General features: G+C 35.1%; 1 protein-coding gene, 1 long non-coding RNA gene and 1 other non-coding gene across 4 annotated transcripts; 2 read left to right on the top strand and 1 right to left on the bottom strand.

Annotated features, from left to right (window-relative positions):
• Positions 1 to 12363: 12363 nt before the first annotated feature.
• On the bottom strand, positions 12364 to 13064 carry LOC133822317 (uncharacterized). The gene is made up of 2 exons (XM_062254595.1): positions 12498 to 13064; positions 12364 to 12429 (listed from the first exon to the last, which is right to left on the bottom strand). The coding sequence occupies exons 1-2, from the start codon at positions 13062 to 13064 to the stop codon at positions 12364 to 12366; spliced, it is 633 nt and encodes a 210-aa protein (XP_062110579.1).
• Positions 13065 to 14000: 936 nt separating this feature from the next.
• Positions 14001 to 17403, top strand: LOC133818702 (uncharacterized). 2 transcript variants are annotated; one of them, XR_009886062.1, is made up of 3 exons: positions 14004 to 14413; positions 14504 to 14574; positions 17209 to 17403. It is a non-coding gene; the product is annotated as an uncharacterized LOC133818702 (long non-coding RNA). The 2 variants fall into 2 exon arrangements; XR_009886059.1 differs by having other exon boundaries at positions 14001 to 14574.
• Positions 17404 to 17982: 579 nt separating this feature from the next.
• On the top strand, positions 17983 to 18089 carry LOC133813250 (small nucleolar RNA R71). The gene has a single exon (XR_009884284.1). It is a non-coding gene; the product is annotated as a small nucleolar RNA R71 (small nucleolar RNA).
• The last annotated feature ends 1187 nt before the right edge of the window (positions 18090 to 19276 follow it).

The raw sequence follows: 19276 nt of genomic DNA, 5'->3' as shown, positions 1-19276 counted from the left end.
AGAGTGGGACCAGGCAAAGACATCCTTGTTTTCCTTGAGAAAGTTGACCAAAGCTTCTCAAACCTCGGCCTTGAGGTTCTTCCTGAACTTAGTTTTTCTTTCGGGGTCAGAGTCATCAAGGACGACTTCTTCTGCCTGCTCCATGGGCTTGATTTCCCTTTCCTCTCTAACCCGAGGGTCCAACTCGTTGGACTCCCTATCTTCTTGTATAGTTTGGACCTCCATCTCCTTGGGAGGAGGCTGCTCGGGGGATAAGGCTTCAACAACAATTATTAGATGTTTTAGCAACACGTTGTAACAATGGAAAGCCTTTTTTTTATCACCCCAAACAGTGCCTATTCCTGCATCAGTGGAAAAATTCATGCATAAGTGGTGTATGGAGGTGACTACCCCAAATTTCACCATGGTTGGATGTCCTAGGACGGCGTTGTATGCGAAGGAGCAGTCTACAACCACAAATGTCCAATACTTGAAGGCCTAGCAAGGCACTTCTCCAAGTCTCACTGGCATCTTAATCTTCCTCATAGGAATGGCACCTTCCCCTGAGAACCCTTACAAAGTGGAGGTACACGGGAACAAGTCACTTGTTTTCAACCCAATCTTCTCAAAGGCTAACTTAAATAGGATGATCACAGAACTCTCGTTATCCACCAGGATCTGAGCCACCATTTTGTTTGAAATTTAGCTCTCGACCACTAGTGGATCACGGTGGGGGAAGTGTACTCTTCAAGCATCATCCTTGGAGAACGTGAAGACCTGGTCTGTCATTCAAGGCATCTGCACTGGGAGCTGGGCTAGTGCAAACACCTCATTGTCATGGTTTGATGTGCCCCCTAGGTGGGATCCTCTGGAGATAGTCCCTACCCTCCCCTTCACTGGGGGAGGTCCATGGCCTACCTGTTATAGTGATGCCACAGGCACTTGGCCTAGGGCTTGAGGAGGTGCCACCTGTGGAGAAGGCATGATTGCAGCTAGAGCCTGAGCCAGGTGCTTTGGCCCTGCCATAATTATGGAAATGCCCTAGTTTAATGGGATTCTCAATCTCATCTCAAAGCTATCTACACTCATTAGTGTGGTGCCCCCACATCGTTTTGGAATCGGCAGAATTTAGAAGAATCTCTTCTCTCCCAATCCTTCTAAATAGGTTGAGGTTTCTGGTAATGGATATGTTGCTTTGTGGCTAAGAAGATGTTCTCCAGAGTATTCACCAAGTCCGTGTACCTGGAATATTATTGAGTATACTTCTCTTCGAGAGCTGCACTAATTCTCTTCAGCATCTTGACCTTGATTTTTCCCGCACTAGGTCGCGCTGTATAAGCCAGAGCTTCTGTTCTAGCACTGAATGCAGGATGCAACGCATTGTATTGAGTGGGTGTTTCTCCATATCCAAATGGAGCAGCACTAAAACCAACAGATGTAACGGTTGGATTGAATTGTGGTGCGCTCATCACACTCATTTGGATAGGAGTGTATGGTGAGAATCGAGGTATCGGGGCCATGACACTTGGGACTAATGGAGCAAGGAAAGAGACACGTCCTCCAAATGCTCTGATCTCGCTTCTTCCCAGTTCATATATTCTTGGGCCCGACATATGAATTCGTTGAGCCTGTAACATCCTCTTCGCTGTAGGTCATCCTATACTGGATAATGTTCTCGGATGCTAGCTTGTAAGGTCGTCATTTGTTGGCCATCATTGACCCTCTTGGTCCTAGCTGCTTCCTCCTTAAAGTGCTTGATGTAAGCCTTAAGGGTCTCGAGAGGTCCTTTCTTTATATTGGCCAAAGCATGACCTAAAAATTTTCCTTCTAAGCAGCTATGAATTGTCATCGAAAGAAAGTGGATAATTGTTGCCAGGAGTGGATGGATCCTGGTCAGTGCTTCTTGAACAACTCATCTGCTGGTCCCTCAGATTTTACGGGAAGACAAGGCACTTGGCGTCCTCAGAGACACGATGGGCCAACATCAATCGATTAAACTTTGAATGATGGTCAGTGGGATATGTTCTCCCACTGTGCGAAGTGATGTATAGCATCTTAAAGCCTCGGGCCAACGACACTTTGACATTGTGAGGAGCACAAGGCTCCCCATCTTCATCCTCCGAGTCAGAGTCATAGCCTTGTCTCTGGTCCTTCTTGAGCATAATCCTTTTTAAACTCTCCAATGCTCCACATAGAGGGTCGTAATCCTGATTGGCACTCTTTTCCATGTGTTCTCTCCTCCGAGCATTAAGAATGTATCAGGAGATACCTTGTGCCTGCGAGCATTCAGATCATCTCGCAAGTTAGGTAGTGTGCGGTGGTGACCACCGTCCTTGGGTATCCCACCTCGATCACCCCCTCATAATCAACATATTTGTTATTAACCAAGACACGAATTCCTTGCCCTCAGTGGTAGAGAAGTTTCTCTTGTTGGCCCCTTTGCTAGGGTTTCTCTTTGGATGGCAAGGTGCTGGTGGGACACCACATCCAGGCCTAGCGAAATTTGTCGCAACACACCTAGGCAGGAGGCCCTGCGCTTCGCGGACCGTGGCTATGTCCTTGGGCACCATGGCCCTGGCGATCACTGGCCCTAGTATAAACCATGCAAAATATCATAAAAATTCATCATCTTGGAGTTTACAAGGAAATGAAAAAGAAAGACAAATAAAAAGATGAAAACCCTTTGGAATAAACTCTACTAATCTTCAAAACATTGATTCTCCTCTTTCTCATTCTCACTCTAGGCCTTCTGAGTTACTTTCTCTCTCTAAAAGTTTGCCGAAATTCGTGCTCCTCCAAGCCCTTTATAGCCTAGGTCGAAATTTGCAAGAACAATGAGCAAAAAGAGTAGTTTCCCGTTTTCTAAATTTTCACTCAGTATCGCAACACTGACTCTGGCCATCGCGAGGTTGAATCCTGATTCTTCACTAAATTTCTTCTTTCTTCCTCAATTCTTCTTGCATTTCTTTTGCTTCCTCGAATGACTCTGAAACTACAAAACATACTCAAATTAAGTAAAATAAAGTATAAAACATTAGCAAACAATAAGTTCTAAAGTACTATTACATCAACTCTATGACATTCATCAGCTCATTGGGCATTCATTATCTTGAAAAACATTAAAGGTCACCTCTTGGTCTTGTATTCGCATACTTAGCTCTCCATTTTGCACATCAATATGAGTTCATCCCGTTGCTAAGAATGGCCGCCCAAGAATGATTGAGATTTCTCTATCCTCCTCCATATCAAACACAATAAAATCTGCAGGAAAAATGAACTTCTCCACCTTAACCAAAATGTCTTTCGCTATACTCTTTTGATAAGTTAATGAAGGATCGACTAATTGTGATGTCATAGAAGTAGGCTTCTCTTCCCCCAGAACAATCTTTTGATAGATAGAAAGTGTCATAAGATAGTAGCCCCATAGTCACAAAGAGCTCTCCCAAAAAACTGAGTACCAATGGTGCAAGGAATAGTGAAGCTACCCGGGTCCTTGAGCTTTAGAGGAAGTTTCTTCTGCAAGATTTCACTACACTCTTCTGTTAAAACCATTGTCTCAAAATCGTCCAACTTTCTCTTCTTAGACAATGTAGTTAGGAATAGTTCCTATTGCACAGTGGAAATTACGATAATGGTAGTATCGTATACAACAAAAACAATTTCATATAGACAACTTTAAATGAGGATTCTTTAATATGCAATATGTTCATCAATATAATATGTATATGTAAAAATAATACGAAATGATTTACCACTTGCAGACTATCAAGAATCCTTGAATCTTTTCATACATATTTTGATCTTCCTATCCTCGCTAGAGTACTCACACCTAAATCTTCTAAGACGTTCTCTACACCACAAGATGTGGGTGGGCACATAGAGAACAAGAATCAATATTTGTGAATAAAAAGTATTCTCAACACATGAGACTCTTGATTATAGGTTAGATAGAAAGGTTTATCATTTGTGTGAAAATATGATCAGTTTTTTCTTTTTTGTGAAAATTGTTCTTCTCCTATTTCTATAGACATTATTATTATCATGATAACAATAATAATAAAATTGTTCATCTTTAATAATAATAAAATAAATTATAATTAAAAACGAAGTCTTACATTCCATTTTAAAACACTTTTCAAAATGTTTTATTTATTAATTAAATAAAATAAAATAACCAATAACTGATCACCATCAGTAATTGTACATGCATAGGGAAGTCCAAGAAGCCCTATGTTTTATTTTAATTAATTAATAATTACAAATTCAAATAAGGTATCATATTTTTAAGGAAAAGATAACAACTTAAATTTCAAAATTCAAAATTCAAAATTCAAAATTTGAATTTTCATTATCATCTTATTATTAATTAAATAAATATAATAATCAAAACCAATTTTGACTATCCATATTTATCCTTTATCACTTAAATAAAATAATTGATTAAAATTAATTTCTTTTAATTGTACACAATTTCACAAAAATTGCATTAATGCAAATAATAAATTGTGCAACTTCAATTATCACATAATTGCATATTTATCGTGAAGAATAAATATTCTCTCAAATAGCTCATTCACAATTTGACCCTTGTATCAACTCTTTACCTTGAATAATGTTGATAGAGCAGCCCCAGGGACCTACGGACCAATAATTCCGAGCTCCACTAAATAAAATATTATTAACCAAAACTCTTTAATTCAATAATCATATTTATTAATCTCATGATTGCTCCACTATAGATATGAGACTGCACTCTTGAGAATTAAAGACACATATTTACTGAGTACTTTATTATAACCATAAAGTGTCCGTTGATATAATCATTACATACAAAATAATCCTTTATTGATGATTCATAATTAAGTGGGAATAAAATTACCATTTTACCCTTTTAATTATATCTTGATTCGTAGTGTACCATTAACTTTACTAGTGAGGGTTAATTCATAATCTGATTATGAATTTGACTTTAATAACCTTTTCAGTTCCAAAAGTTAACCCAATAGGGAACCATCATTCAATCTATAAGAAGGTATAGATTCCATATATGTTAAGCTATGTCCCCAGCCATATACATCATTGAGTCCCCAAAGCAATAGTTCTTAGCCTAATCATTCTAACAAACCGTAATGCATGAATCAAAGGATCAAACAACATACATAGGAGTTCATAGTAACTTCAGGATTAAGATCAGTTTGTATATGATCATCATGTGTTTTGTAATGCTATGAAACGATATTCAAACAAGTATTATGAAATCACATCTGGTCCAGTTCTACATACTCTCAGTATGCAAAGTACCTCCACTAAAGTGTCATACTACACTAGTAAGCAGGATCTAGGTCACATGTATTCATAATACTAGTGAACCGTACTAGCAGTAATTAATCTAAAGATTCCATAACTTTATTTTACTGCAAACTATTTAAGTCCATTATCTTAATCTCGATCGTCTCATACCAATATGAGATTGAGACTACATAGATGAACTTGGGAATTTTATGATATTTACTTAATATTATTAACAGTAATATAGTACATAAACTGCATATATACAATAATTCAATTCATTCATTTATTTCATTAAAACCATTGTCAACTAAAATTTCTTTATGGTCACAATTCCCAACAATCTCTCACTTTCCCTAAAGAAAATGAGGCATTTCCCTTAACCCCATTCTTCTTACATGACCCTAAAAAGATTTAATAGATAAAGTCTTTGTGAATGGATTGGCAAGATTATCTTTAGAGGCAATCTTCAAGACAGTAACATCTCCTTGGCTGACTATCTTTCTGATCAAGTGATATTTCCTTTCGACATGCTTTCCCATCTTGTGACTTTTGGGTTCCTTTGAATTAGCTATCGCCCCACTTTTATCACAGTACAGAACAAGTGGTTGATCCATGCCTTGAACAACTTCCATATCAACATAGAACTTCCTGAGCCACACAACCTCTCTTTAGCTGCTTCACAAGCTACTATGTATTCGGCTTCCATGGTGGAGTCTACAATACAGGATTGTTTAATACTTTTCCAAACTACAGCACCTCCTCCAAGTGTGAAAACTGATCCAGATGTCAACTTTGGATTATCTTTGTCTCTTTAAAAATCAGAATCAATATATCCAATGGGGTTTAGGTTTCCACCTGAATAAACAAGCATGTAATCTTTAGTATGTGTAAGATACTTGAGAATATTCTTTACTATTTTCCAATGACTCAATCCAGGATTGGATTAATAACGGCTAACTATCCCTACTGCATAATAGATGTCAAGTCTAGTGCACATCATTGCATACATTAGAGTGCCTACCGCATAGGCATAAGGATATTGTCTCATGTTCTACTCTTCCTAAGGTGTTGTGGACATTGTTCCTTAGAAAATTTAACTCCTGACCGGGTAGGCATAGTGCCATTCTTGGAGTTTTGCATGTCAAAACATTTTAGCACTTTATCAATATAAGTTTCTTGAGACAATGCCAAAATTTTGTTCTTTCGATCTCTATATCTGAATTGCCAAAACATATTTGGCTTCTCCTAAATAATTCATTTGGAATTGCTCAGCTAACCCTTTCTTTACTTTTGATCATGTTTCTATGTCATTTTTAATGAGTAGAATATCATCAACATAAAGAACGAGGAATACCACAATCTTATCTTTGATTTTTTTTATAAATGTTTTGATTGTTTCATCAAATCTAAGATTCCAAGATCTCGAAGCTTGTTTAAGTCCATAAATAGACTTAAAAAGCTTGCAAACTTTTTGCTTCTGACCTTTAACTTCGAACCCTTCTGGTTGAGACATGTAAATGGTTTAGTCAAGATAGCCATTCAGAAAGTTATTTTAACGTCCATTTGCCAAATCTCATAATCCATGTAAGAGGCTATGGATAAGAGTATGCGGCTAAATTTAAGCATGGCCAGAGGTGAAAAAGTTTCTTCATAATCAACTCCTTGTTTCTCTATGTAGCCTTTTTCCATTAGCCTGGCTTTGAAAGTGTCTACTTTCCCATCTTTTCCTCTCTTCTTCTTTAATATCCATTTGCAACCAATAGGTTTAACATTTTCAGATGGATCTTCAAAATTCCAAACAGAATTGGAATACATTAATTCCATTTCAAGGTCCATGGCGTTTTAGCCATTTTTCTTTGTTTGAATCTTCCATTGCATCTCTATATGTCAATGGATCATCTTTGTCTATGTCAGACACAAGCATCTAAACTTCATGTTCATAATGAACTAGTTGTTTACCAACCCTCACTACGACGAAGCTCCATATTGTTCTAACTAGAAGTAGCGATATCCTCTAGCTGTTTTCCATTTGCCACTGCTGGTGATTGGTCTTGTTTATTTGAGAGCATTTCCTCAAGTACCACTTTACTTTGAGGTTTTTGGTAATTTATATAGTCATGCTCCAAAAAAGTATCATTTGTAGATACAAATGTTTTGTTATCTTTAGGACTTAAAATATACCACATTTTGTTTCTTTGGAATATCCTACAGACATGCACACTTCACTATGTGATTCCAATATCCCAGTTTTTCCTTTAAGAACATGTGCAAAACAACCCCATATACGAAAATGACGTAAACTAGGTTTAGTACCATTCCATAATTCCAATGGTGCTTTCTGAATAGACTTAGATAGAACAACATTGAGTATTTATAGAGCACATTTTTTATTGCACAACCCCAGAATGTCAAAGGCAATAATGATAAACTAATCATCGATCTAACCATATCCAATATGGTTCTGTTTCGCCTTTCTGAAACACCATTTTGTTGTGGCGTTCCAGGTGCAGTGAATTGGGATTGAATTCCATGCTCACGCAAATGGTCCTCAAATTCATAATCTAAGCACTCACCACCTTGATCTAATCAAAGTACTTTTAGTGATTCACCATAAGTTTCAGATTTCCTTTGCATTAACTATAGGTAACCATATCTTGAATAATCGTCAATGAAAATGATGAAATATTCATAACCTTCTCTAGCTTGGACATTTGGTGGACCACAAACGTCAGTATGTACAAGTTGAAGTGGTGCTGTGGCTCTTGAACCTTTAGCAGAGCAAGGTCATTTTTCCTTTTAGGCAAGATTCACAGAGTGGGAGTGAACAAATAGATAGTTCTCTTAAAGGACCATCCTTTGTTATTCTGGTAATTCTGTCTAGACCAATATGTCCCAATCTCAAATGCCACAGATATATTTCACTATCGGAATCTGTCTTTTGTCTTTTAATAGATCGGGGATTTGCAGTTGTAAATAATTCAGAATTATAAACATGCGCAACATCGGACTCTAACTTGTAAATTCCACCTTCAGACTTTGCAGGAAAAATGTCGAAACGATATTTTGAAAGAAGAATCGAATTATTATTAAAAGAAATATTAAAAAAAAATTCATGCAATTTTGATAAGGAAATCAAATTTGTAGAAAATCTAGGAATAAAATAAACATTGTCAAACACAATAAATTTATTATTATTATCAAAAACTAGGAGAGCTTTTCCTACTTCAGCTACCGAGACCTCCGGTCCACTTCCAACTCTCATGGTCACCTCTCCATGAACCAGCTTCCCCGAAGTACTAAGACTCTGCGAAGAAAACAAACATGATTAATGGCTCCAGAATCAACTATCCAAGATTAAAAATCACCTTCCATTAAACAAGATTTTAAAACAAGCAAATCAAATTTACCCTTCTTTTTGTCTTATAGTTCAGCCAGGTACTTAGGAAAATTCTTTTTCCAATGACCATCAACTCCACAATGAAAGCATGATCCATTCGCTACCTTCTTTTTAGAGTTCTTTGAATAATTATTCTTGTTGGAAGACTTGTTGGTCTTCTCTGGTTGTTTGTCCTTTTTCTTGTCCTTTCCTTGGCCACCCTTCCTTTTTTAGAATTAACATTTGAAGTGGAAGGCTTGGTTTTAGCAAAATTTGCCTCCTCAACCTTAGTGGAACTTTTGTTTAGAGACTCAAAAGTTCGCAACTCATTTAGCAGTTGGGTCATGTAGTACTCCAACGTGTTCATAAAATAGTTGGTTGTGAATGTCGCAAAAGCTGGTGTGAGAGATTCAAGTATCACACTCACTTAAGTTCTCTCATTAATGGTCACACCATGGATTTCTACATCATGCAATATGTTGATCATGCTAGGACATGTTCTCTGAGATAAATATTTTTCTTCATTTTCATATTCATGAAGCTTCTAGTAACATCCTCTCTGCACTTATTAGATTGCTGGTCAAACATGACTTGTAGAGATTCCAAAATCTCATATGATGTTTCAATAGTTTCAAACTTCTTTTTGAGCATATCTCTCATACTAGCAAGCATATAACATTTGGCCTTATTGTTAGATAAGAACCAATTGTCATACTCTTCTCTAGCAGTTTTAGCAATAGTGAGAGTAAGAACCTCAGGACATTCCTAATTTAGGACAAACATGTGGTTTTCACATATCAAAACAATGTTCATGTTCGATTTCCATTTCAAATAGTTATCACCAGTCAATTTCACATTTGCAAGTAAAGCAATTACAAGGTTTGGGTTGGACATATTGCTGAAAATAAAATAAATAAAATATAATGAATTAATGTATATAATAAGTATGAGTTTGTATTTTGAATAGTAAACATGATGCACGAATGAAACAAATAAAATAAGACAAAAAAAATATAGTTCCTAGTCCAGGATCGAATAATTTGAAAATTAATGGACCAGCCTTGGGGTTGGTCAGACTAATCACAAAGTAATCTTGAGATAAGATCTCAACTCCATAAGTGTAAACTTAAAAAATCTTTTCTCTCTCTTGACTTATGAATTACTGTTAGTTTGGTCAAGGTTCACTAGTCGTGCACGAAAACCTAGATACATTTTCAGAGTGTAACTCATTATTTTTTTATTAATGACTTAACTCAAGAGTGTGTCTTAAGGTTAGTCAAACTTGAAATACATCTTTGATCTTATTCTCTTATGAGAAGTCAACATTGAGATCAAATAAACATATTCGAAAGCCTTTCCTATGGGAGGTCGCAAACGGAGGCAACATGAGGCCTTTCCTATGCCTCTCGGTGTTCAACCAATAATGGAGACCATGAGACTTATCGTCATAATTCCTTATCCCACTACTTATTTAAAAAAATAATAAAAAATTTCTCAAAATCAATATTTTTCAATTTTGTTGTAATTACCAAATGATATTCTAATAAATACTAATCTTATTATGCAAAATAAATAATCATGCTCTAGATTAATTTTATTTTTCCTTTTTAAATAGAATACCATTTAATTTAATAAAATAATTTTATTAAATAAGAAAATAAACAACTTTAAATTCTTTTTTACTATCTTAACTAATTAAGAATAAATTAATTATATAAGTTATCAAATAAAAACACATAATCAATCCTAAGCATGTTTCTAAAAAAAATGCATGCTTAATATGTACTATGTGGGTAATATGTATGATATGTTTTAATGCATGATAAAGTATTAAACAATTTAATCTTGTTCAAGAAAATAAATAAAATAAAATTAATGCAGGTTGGGTGCTCTAGGCACTTCTAGAAAATTACAACACTTGCAAAAAAATACACAAAAATAGTTAAATTAACTAAGGCCTAATGAAGAGCATTCCTTTTATCTTGGACCTTCTCTTTTAGTCTTTGGGTCATTACCATTTTAATTATCCATTGTGAATTAAATAACATTTTCATTATTTTAAACAACTTTAAAATAATCAAACTTCGGGGTTTAATACCCAACAAGTTATTAATGCCCAATTGGAAATCGAACTCACCATAATTAATTCAAAAATTATAATTAAAACACTTTTAATTATATTGGGATTAAAATGGCCCAAATGGATAATTACACATCCATTATGCAAGACACAAACCCTAATAGGTGTGTCAATGGTGGGCGGTGGCTGGCAAGCCGTTGGTAGCTGGCAAGGGCGCGACACGACGTGGGGCGCGCGGGAAGCTCGGCACAAAGGCACAGTGCAGTGGGCTCGGCATGGGCGCGAGTGTGCACGCAACGTGGGGTTCATGGGTGCGAGGTGCAGGTGCGCACGATGTGGGGGTACAGGCGCGAGGTGAGGCACGGGCCTCGGGATTCAAGCTCGAGACTCCAGCCATAACAGAATTTTATCCTGAAATTAAAAAAAATTACAAAATTCTTACGCCCCAAAATAGCTTACAATTTTTGTATGCCTAGAAAATTTAAGAACCTTTCCTAACCCAAAAAACACTATGAAAACCACCCTTAAGAACATAAACAATTCATACATAAACATCCATCCATTCATTTATTACACATAATATAAAAAATGCATAAGATACCCACACAGTAATTAACATATGCAGGGATTAAAGATGGCTCTGGTACCAATTTTTAGGAACAGTTCCTAGTGTGCAGTGGAAATTGCGATAATGGTAGTATCGTATAAACAAAAAAATTTCATATAAAAAACTTTATATGAGGATCCTTTGATATGAAATATGTTAATCAATATAATATGTATATGTAAAAATAATACGAAATGATTTGCCACTTGTGGCCCATCAAGAATCCTTGAATCTTTTCGTATATATTTCGATCTTCCTATCCTCTCTAGAGTACTCACACCTATATCTTCCATGAAATTCTCTAAAGCTGAAGATGTGGTTGGGCACATAGAGAACAAGAATTAATATTTGTGAATCAAAAGTATTCTCAACACATGAGACTCTTGATTATAGGCTAGAGAGAAAGGTTTATCTTTTGTGTGAAACAGATGATCCGTTTTTTCTTTTCTATAAAAATCGTTCTTCTCCTATTTTCTATCATATAGAATATATAGACATTATTATTACAATAAGAATAATAATAAAATTGATCATCTTTAATAATAATAAAATAAATAATAATTAAAGACAAAGTCTTATATTCCATTTTAAAACCCTTTTCAAAATATTTCATTAATTAAATAAATAACATAAAAAACCAATAATTGATCACCATCAGTAGTGGTACATGCATAGGGCAGTCCAAGAAGCCCTATGCATGTAGCACTTCCCTGAAAAATGGGATTTAATTTTTCATGCATTTTTATTTTAATTAATTAATAATTACAAATTCAAATAAGGTATCATCTTTGTAAGGAAAAGATAACAACTTAAATTTCCAAATTCAAAATTTGAATTTCCATTATCATCTTATTATTTATTAAATAAATATAATAATCAAAACCAATTTTTACTATGCATATTTATCTTTTCACACTTAATTAAAATAACTGATTAAAATCAATTTCTTTTATTTCCTATTTTTTTGAATTATCACTCAGCATCGCAACACTGACTTTGGCCATCGCGATGTTGAATCTTGATTCTTCACTAAATTTCTTTTTTCTTCCTCAATTCATCTTGCATTTCTTTTGCTTGCTCCAATGACTCTCGAAACTACAAAACATACTCAAATTAAGTAAAATAAACTCTAAAACATTAACAAACAATAAGTTCTAAAGTACGATTACATCAACTCTATGACATTCATCAGTTGCAATTGTGCATTTTGTAGTTTGAAAAACATTAAAGGTCACCTCTTGGTCTTGTACTCGCATAGTTAGCACTCCATTTTTCACAACAATAAGAGTTCGTTCTATTGCTAAGAATGGCCGCCCAAGAATTATCAGGATTTCTCTATCCTCCTCCATATCAAGCACAATAAAATCTGCAGGAAATATGAACTTCTCCACCTTAACCATAATGTCTTCCACTATACCCTTTGGATCACCGAATGAACAATTTGCTAACTGTAATATGATAGAACTAGGCTTCGCTTCCCCCAAAACAATCTTTTTATAGATAGAAAGTTTCATAAGATTTATACTAGCCCCCAAGTCACAAATAGCTCTCCCAAAAAACTGAGTACCAGTGGTGCAAGTAATAGTGAAGCTACCTGGGTCCTTGAGCTTTGGTGGAAGTTTCTTCTGCAAGATAGCAATACACTCTTTTGTTAAAGCAACTATCTCAAAATCTCCCAGCTTTCTCTTCTTAGACAATATATCCTTCATAAATTTGGCATAGCTAGGCATTAGCTTTAATGCCTCAGTGAAAGGAATATGTATGTGGAGCTTTTATAACATCTTTAGAAATTTGGAGAATTATTTGTTAACTTCTTGCTTGTGTAAATGTTGAGGGAATGGTGGCAATGGATTGTAAGGGGTTTTGTCTTCTTGATCCATCACTATATTTTAGAGTGACTTTTCTTTTTCATCTTCTATCTCAGACTCCACTACTTTCTCTTTTGCTTTAGGTTTTTCCACTTCACTAGACAACTCTCTATCATTCCTCAAAGTGATTGCTTTGAATTGTTCCTTGTCCCCTTTTGGATTAGCTTCAGTGTTACTTGGTAAGATATACCTTGATGCCTTGAGTTCATAGAACTTGCAAGTTGGCCAACTTGGTTTTGTAGTGTTCTCAATGATGCAACTTGACTCTGAATAAGTGTATCTTGGTTTTGCAACATTGCATCTGTCTTCTTCATATACTGTGTAACGTCCTTCGTTTTCGGGTACCTATAAACGACTCGGGTCGGGATTTCTCCCCCGGGTTAAGAATATTATTTTAAATAATATTATATTTTGTTTGGAAGTATTCCATGAGTTATTGCTAGCCAAAATATGAATATTGTGATTTTAAAAGTCAGGATATGACTTTCGGTCCTGGACCGACACAAAAACTCTGATCGGGTAAAAATCTCGGAAAATAAAATGAAAAATCATGGCAATTATATTTTGGGCATAAAATACATTCATAAAAGTTAAAGTTTGGTCAAAAATAATAAACCTAAAAGAAAATGGAAATTTTAGGGCATTTTGTGTTAAATGCCTAATTTTACCGAAATGGGGAATTTTATTCCATGAATGGACCATAGGTTAAATTTTATTATGTGATTAATTAAATTAAATGTGAGAGGCATTTAATTTAATTAATTAATGTTAAGTTTGGTGATTAAAACTTAATAAGAGTGAAAAAAGGTGTCAAAAGTCAATTTGGACTTTTCTTCTTATAAACCTTTATTAACCTTTATAAAAAAAAAATAAAAAAAATTAATGGTCACATATATGGAAAATGGTGGCTGGCCATGTGCTATTTTAGAGTGGTGTGAACCCAATTTTATAAAATTCAAATCCCATTTAATTAAGAAGTCAAGTGGGCAAGTGGGTAGAAGGGCAAGTGGGTAGAAAAGCACTCAAGTGTTTTGTGATATTTTGAAGAGTTGTGTGAGCCATTCTAACCCCCAAATCCGACCACTCTCCCTCCCTCATTCACTCTCATCTGATTTTTGAAGACTCTCTCAAGTGTTCTCTCCATTTTCAACCCCAAGAACACCAAAGAAACTTGGAAGCTAAGTCTTGGTCTAGGAAGGGTTTTCCCTAAGGTAAAGTTTCATTAATCTAGACTTTTGTCAAGTTTTAATCATAGAGTTTCAAATAGCTAATTACCTATGTTGTTGGAGGAATTTGGTTAGGGTTTTTGAAAGGTTTTGAAGGAGTCAAAGCTTATAGGAAGGTCCAAACCTTAAGCAAGAACACCAAAGAGGTAAAAAGTTTACTTTTGATGATTTTGGTTGTAGGGTTTTAGTTTTAAGCATTATTTTGTATATCTAATGCTTAGAGTTTCTTGTTGATGATGTAATAAGGTTATGGTAGTTGTTTAATAATTTTTATGATGCATGTGTATTGATTTTTGAAAATGGGAACCAAAACCCCCAAGGGTTTTGTAGGATACCCTAAAACAAAACATGTTTTGAGCTGTGACTTCCAAGGGGTCAAGCAGCCACTGTATATTGGTTTTGTAAAATTAAATTGTACTGTGATGTTGTTGAGATTGAGTACATAAAATTGAGCTTTTGAAACACTAAAAAATGTTTAGAAATGAGTAAGTTATGCTATTTCAAAGTTTAGGTAAAAAACTGTTTTTTCGTATTCTTATTTTCGGAACCAAGTTTGGACAGCCACTGTATAGGGCAAATGAACCCAGTTTTTTCTAAAATTTTGTGGACATATTTCTGGCATAACCTATTAGTCCACTGTAAAATTTGGTAAGAAAATATTAAACGGTTTGAAAGTTATTAACTGTCAAAGTTTGGAAAAAATAAGGACTTGAAAATAAGGTCATTTTTACCTCATTGTTGGAAAATGATTTCACCAATAAAAAATGCTCATTTTGACCTAAGATTTTACAAAGGCCTAAATGGCATAACAAAAATGGAATTGGGAAATTTTGGTAAGAATTGGGTAAGTAAATTTCAAGTTATGAACTAACGAAGTATGTAGTTAAAAATGTGAAAATTAGGTTTTTCACACTTAGTGTAAAAATGAGATTTTGGAACATAAGGTAAAAAAGTAAAATTTTGCTTATTTCAAGATATAAATTGGTAAGTCTTGAAATCATATTTTCACTAAAATTATCCCTTTGAGTTTAAATGAATTATTTTTATTAAAGAGTTTTTATTCTTTCTAAAAATAAGAGATTTAATTTATTAATAGTTAATAAATTAAAAGAGGGTTTAAAACCCTATATTTTGAGAAAATAATTAAATAAATTATTTTCATAGTAAGTAAAATTGATTAATTGCTTTTGGAAAATTAATTAGTCAAGATGAGAAATTTATAACGGTTTTTAGATATTAAAACCTTAAGAAAAATAAAAGGAAAATTTAAAGAGTTTATTTTCTTTAAAAATAATTAAGGAATTTATTTGTATTTTCTGGATATAATACCGGCTAAAATCTTACATATTTTAACCGACTAGTCGAAAGTGCGGGTTAATAGCGATACCTTGAAAGAATAAGATTTTTAGCGGATTGTGGGAAATACCATTGTGATACCCGAGCCTAGGTATCGAGACCTTAGGATAGGTCTCCCCGAGACTTAGGGTTTAGTCTTGAATATTTTGTATAACTTTCCTTAATAGGTTTAAAACCAAATAAGGATTGTAAATCCTTACAAATGACTTTTATTAAAATGACCAAACTGCCCAAAATAATAATAATGAATTATTAGTGCCATAATTAATCCGAGTATACTGTATGGATAACTACAGTATTGGCTAAGTGTAACTGGACTGAACATTGGAGGGTGAAAACCTGCTGAGCGCTAAGGACTCCAAGTAAGTCAACTTATATTGTATGGCTGCAACATGAAATGATTATTGTCTTGTATGTTAGTATAGGGATACATGCATATATATAGGCTGTCATGGAGAGTTGCTTAGAGACGTTAGTCTAGTGAGTGCTGATTTAGAAAATATGAACGGTAGAAGTCCGTCATATCCTAGACGGTTGATCCCCGTCACACTGCTTGATTTTATTTATGTCCGGTTCATTACCGAGACGAGTGGCCATGAGATGAGGATAAGCTGGTTAAACCTAGGGGCGCCAAGATAAATGGGACCTAGGGGCCCTCATGCTTACTTAATCATTGGACGGTTAGAATCCGAGCAAGTGCTCTGATAAGTTATTCCCGGATAGCAGCCGTGAATATTGGCCATTCCGTGAGAGTGCCTAGAGATACTAGGGGTTGCCAAGATTGAGTGAGGTTGAACACCCTAGGGGCAGCTGCTCACCAGCACCACTGATTAACATAGAAGTCTCCGAAAAATCGTGTAAATTGGATTACACTCTTGAATATGTAGCGATGCCCTAGGTAACACGATAGTTACCCTTGATGAGAATATTTATTGGCTAGATCTTAGTGTGGGGACTCAGTTCTCTTTTAGAGATTAGCAATTATGTTGGAGGGCGCGTTACGCATGAATTGTTGGAAATTGTCGAGCGTTGGTCTCGAATTATGTGGTGATATAATATATCTGCTTGCTCTGGGATTTTCTGAGTGCAGGGATATAATTGTTGATAAGATATAGTTGTGATATAATATATCTGCTTGCTCTGGGATTTTCTGAGTGCAGGGATATAATTGTTGATAAGATATAGTTGTGATATAATATATCTGCTTGTTCTGGGATTTTTCTGAGTGCAGGATTTTTTATCTAGTTACGAATTAATTTATCATTGGTTATCAGGCATGACCATAAGTTTGCCAGGACGCTTTAGCGTTCTTGAAATTGATTGTGTAGGTTCCGGATGGGTCCGGAACCCTAATTCTCTACATGCTTTGTTTGAAAGTTGATCTTACTAAGCGTTTTCGCTTACCTAGTTGTTTCATGTTGTAGGTAAGAGCAAGGGCAAGGCAGAGCAGTGAGTGCTGGAGTCTTCCTTGCAAATGTACATGTGGACCGACCTTTTGGGAAGCCTTTTTATTTTTGGAAATGTTGTGTAATTTTCCTAAACTAGGCTCACTCTAATCTTTGTAAAACATGTTTGTAACTAAATGTTAAGTATGGCCATACGACTTTTAAAAAAGTTTTTTTTCTATGGGTTTTTGAGACATTTTGTTAAATGAAAACATTTATATTTCCGCATTATCGAGTCTTGAAAATCCGGGTCGTTACATACTGCATAAACATCTCCTTCAAACCTGACTTTTTCTATTATTGAGGACGAGAGTCAAGTGGGTTATGAGAAATTTGGGTGAGTTCTTTGATTGTAAAAGTTGGAATTGGGATTTGGTTGCTGTCTATTATGATTCCCCACATATTTTTGCAGTTTCAAGACATTGGCCATTAGCATGATGATCACCACAAAAATCACTAGTTACCACTTGGCTTTGATAAGCATTAACCTCCAAAGTACTCATCTTCTTAGATGATATACTCATCATTGCAGCAAAAGCTGAAATAGGATCTAATTCAAGAACACTTGCTACTTTCTTTGGAGCAATTCTTTTAGATGGCCATTGGTAACTATTTGCTTCCATTTCCTCAAATAAATCATAAGACTCAGCAGCAGACTATCTCATGATTGCACCACCACCACCAGCATCATTAATGGTTCTTAAGTTACTGAGCAAACCATTGTAGAAAGTTTGAGTAATCAACCACTCTAGAACTCAAAGATGAGGGAATTTTCTGATCAAATTTTTGAACCTCTCCCAAGCTTCATAAAGTGATTTTGACTCATGTTGCATACAAGAAGTGATATCATTCCTCAACTTAGCTATCTATGATGGAGGAAAAAAATTTGCTAAGAACTTTTGAGCCAAGACATCCCAAGTAGTAAAAGAACCAGCTGGCATGGGCATCAACCAACTCTCTCCTTTATTCCGTACTGAAAAAAGGGAAAAGTCTAAGTCTGACACCATCATCTGAAACTCCATTGTACTTGAAAGTGTCACAAATCTCCAAGAAGTTCTTGATGTGCTCAATAGGATCCTCATTCAGCAGACCACTAAACTTGGCTACTTCTTTCAACATCTAAATGGTACCAGGCTTGATCTCAAAATTATTGGCTTGAATAGGGGACGCTAGATACTAGACTGAATTCTATCAACTAAAGGAATAACATCCTCCTTCAGTGCTCTTTAGTTGTTCGCTTGCTCTAGTACACCCATTTTGATTTGTTGTTGTTGGTTCCTTTCTTGTCTACTTCCTCTTAAAGTTCACTCAATCTCAGGTTCTATAGGAACCAACTCAAAACTTTGTGATCTTCGCATAAATGGCTGAACAATAACTTAAAAAAATAAAACAAAAAGTGTAGAGTCCAAGAACTTTACTTAGCTAATTGTTTAGTAGTATTATAGTATGTATAGTATTACCTTTGTAACTGTGGATTTTTGGTTCAGACCGGGAATTATTTGGACACTCATAGTAGTACTTATAGATTTTCTAAGTTTAACCTATAGTTTAAGAATATTAAGTATAACCTAAGGTTTGATTATATGACTGATATTAAGGATAATATTTGTTATACTATAAGGTTAAGATATCAACCAATAGGATTTTAAGCACATGTTATGAATGGGTAATTAAGGATTAAGTATTTTTGAGGATTAAATTAAATAAGGGTAAAATTTGAATGCTTTAAGGTCAGTCAGCAGCTTTGAATACGTTGAGGGCTTAGTCAAGGCTGATTACCCCATTCAAACTTAGCTAAAAATGTGTAATTTCGTGTTTAAATATTCAGCGTATGCCGATATATCGCAGCTATAGGGGGCGATATATCGCAGCACGTTGATACGGAAAACACGAAACGATGCACGGTCGCCTCGGGAATAATAGTCCAGGCGATATATCGCCTACAGGGGGCGATATATCGCCTCCTCCAGCATGGTTTCAAACATTTTTGAATTCTTTTCCTTTCAGCCATTCAAACTCCTTCATAAGTCCAGCATCTTTTGAACGA

The sequence above is a fragment of the Humulus lupulus genome, chromosome 1 (genome assembly GCF_963169125.1).
Source record: "Humulus lupulus chromosome 1, drHumLupu1.1, whole genome shotgun sequence".
Lineage (NCBI taxonomy): Eukaryota > Viridiplantae > Streptophyta > Magnoliopsida > Rosales > Cannabaceae > Humulus > Humulus lupulus.
The sequence above is the reverse complement of the archived record's forward strand: the minus strand, read 5'-3'. Positions and strand labels throughout refer to the sequence as shown.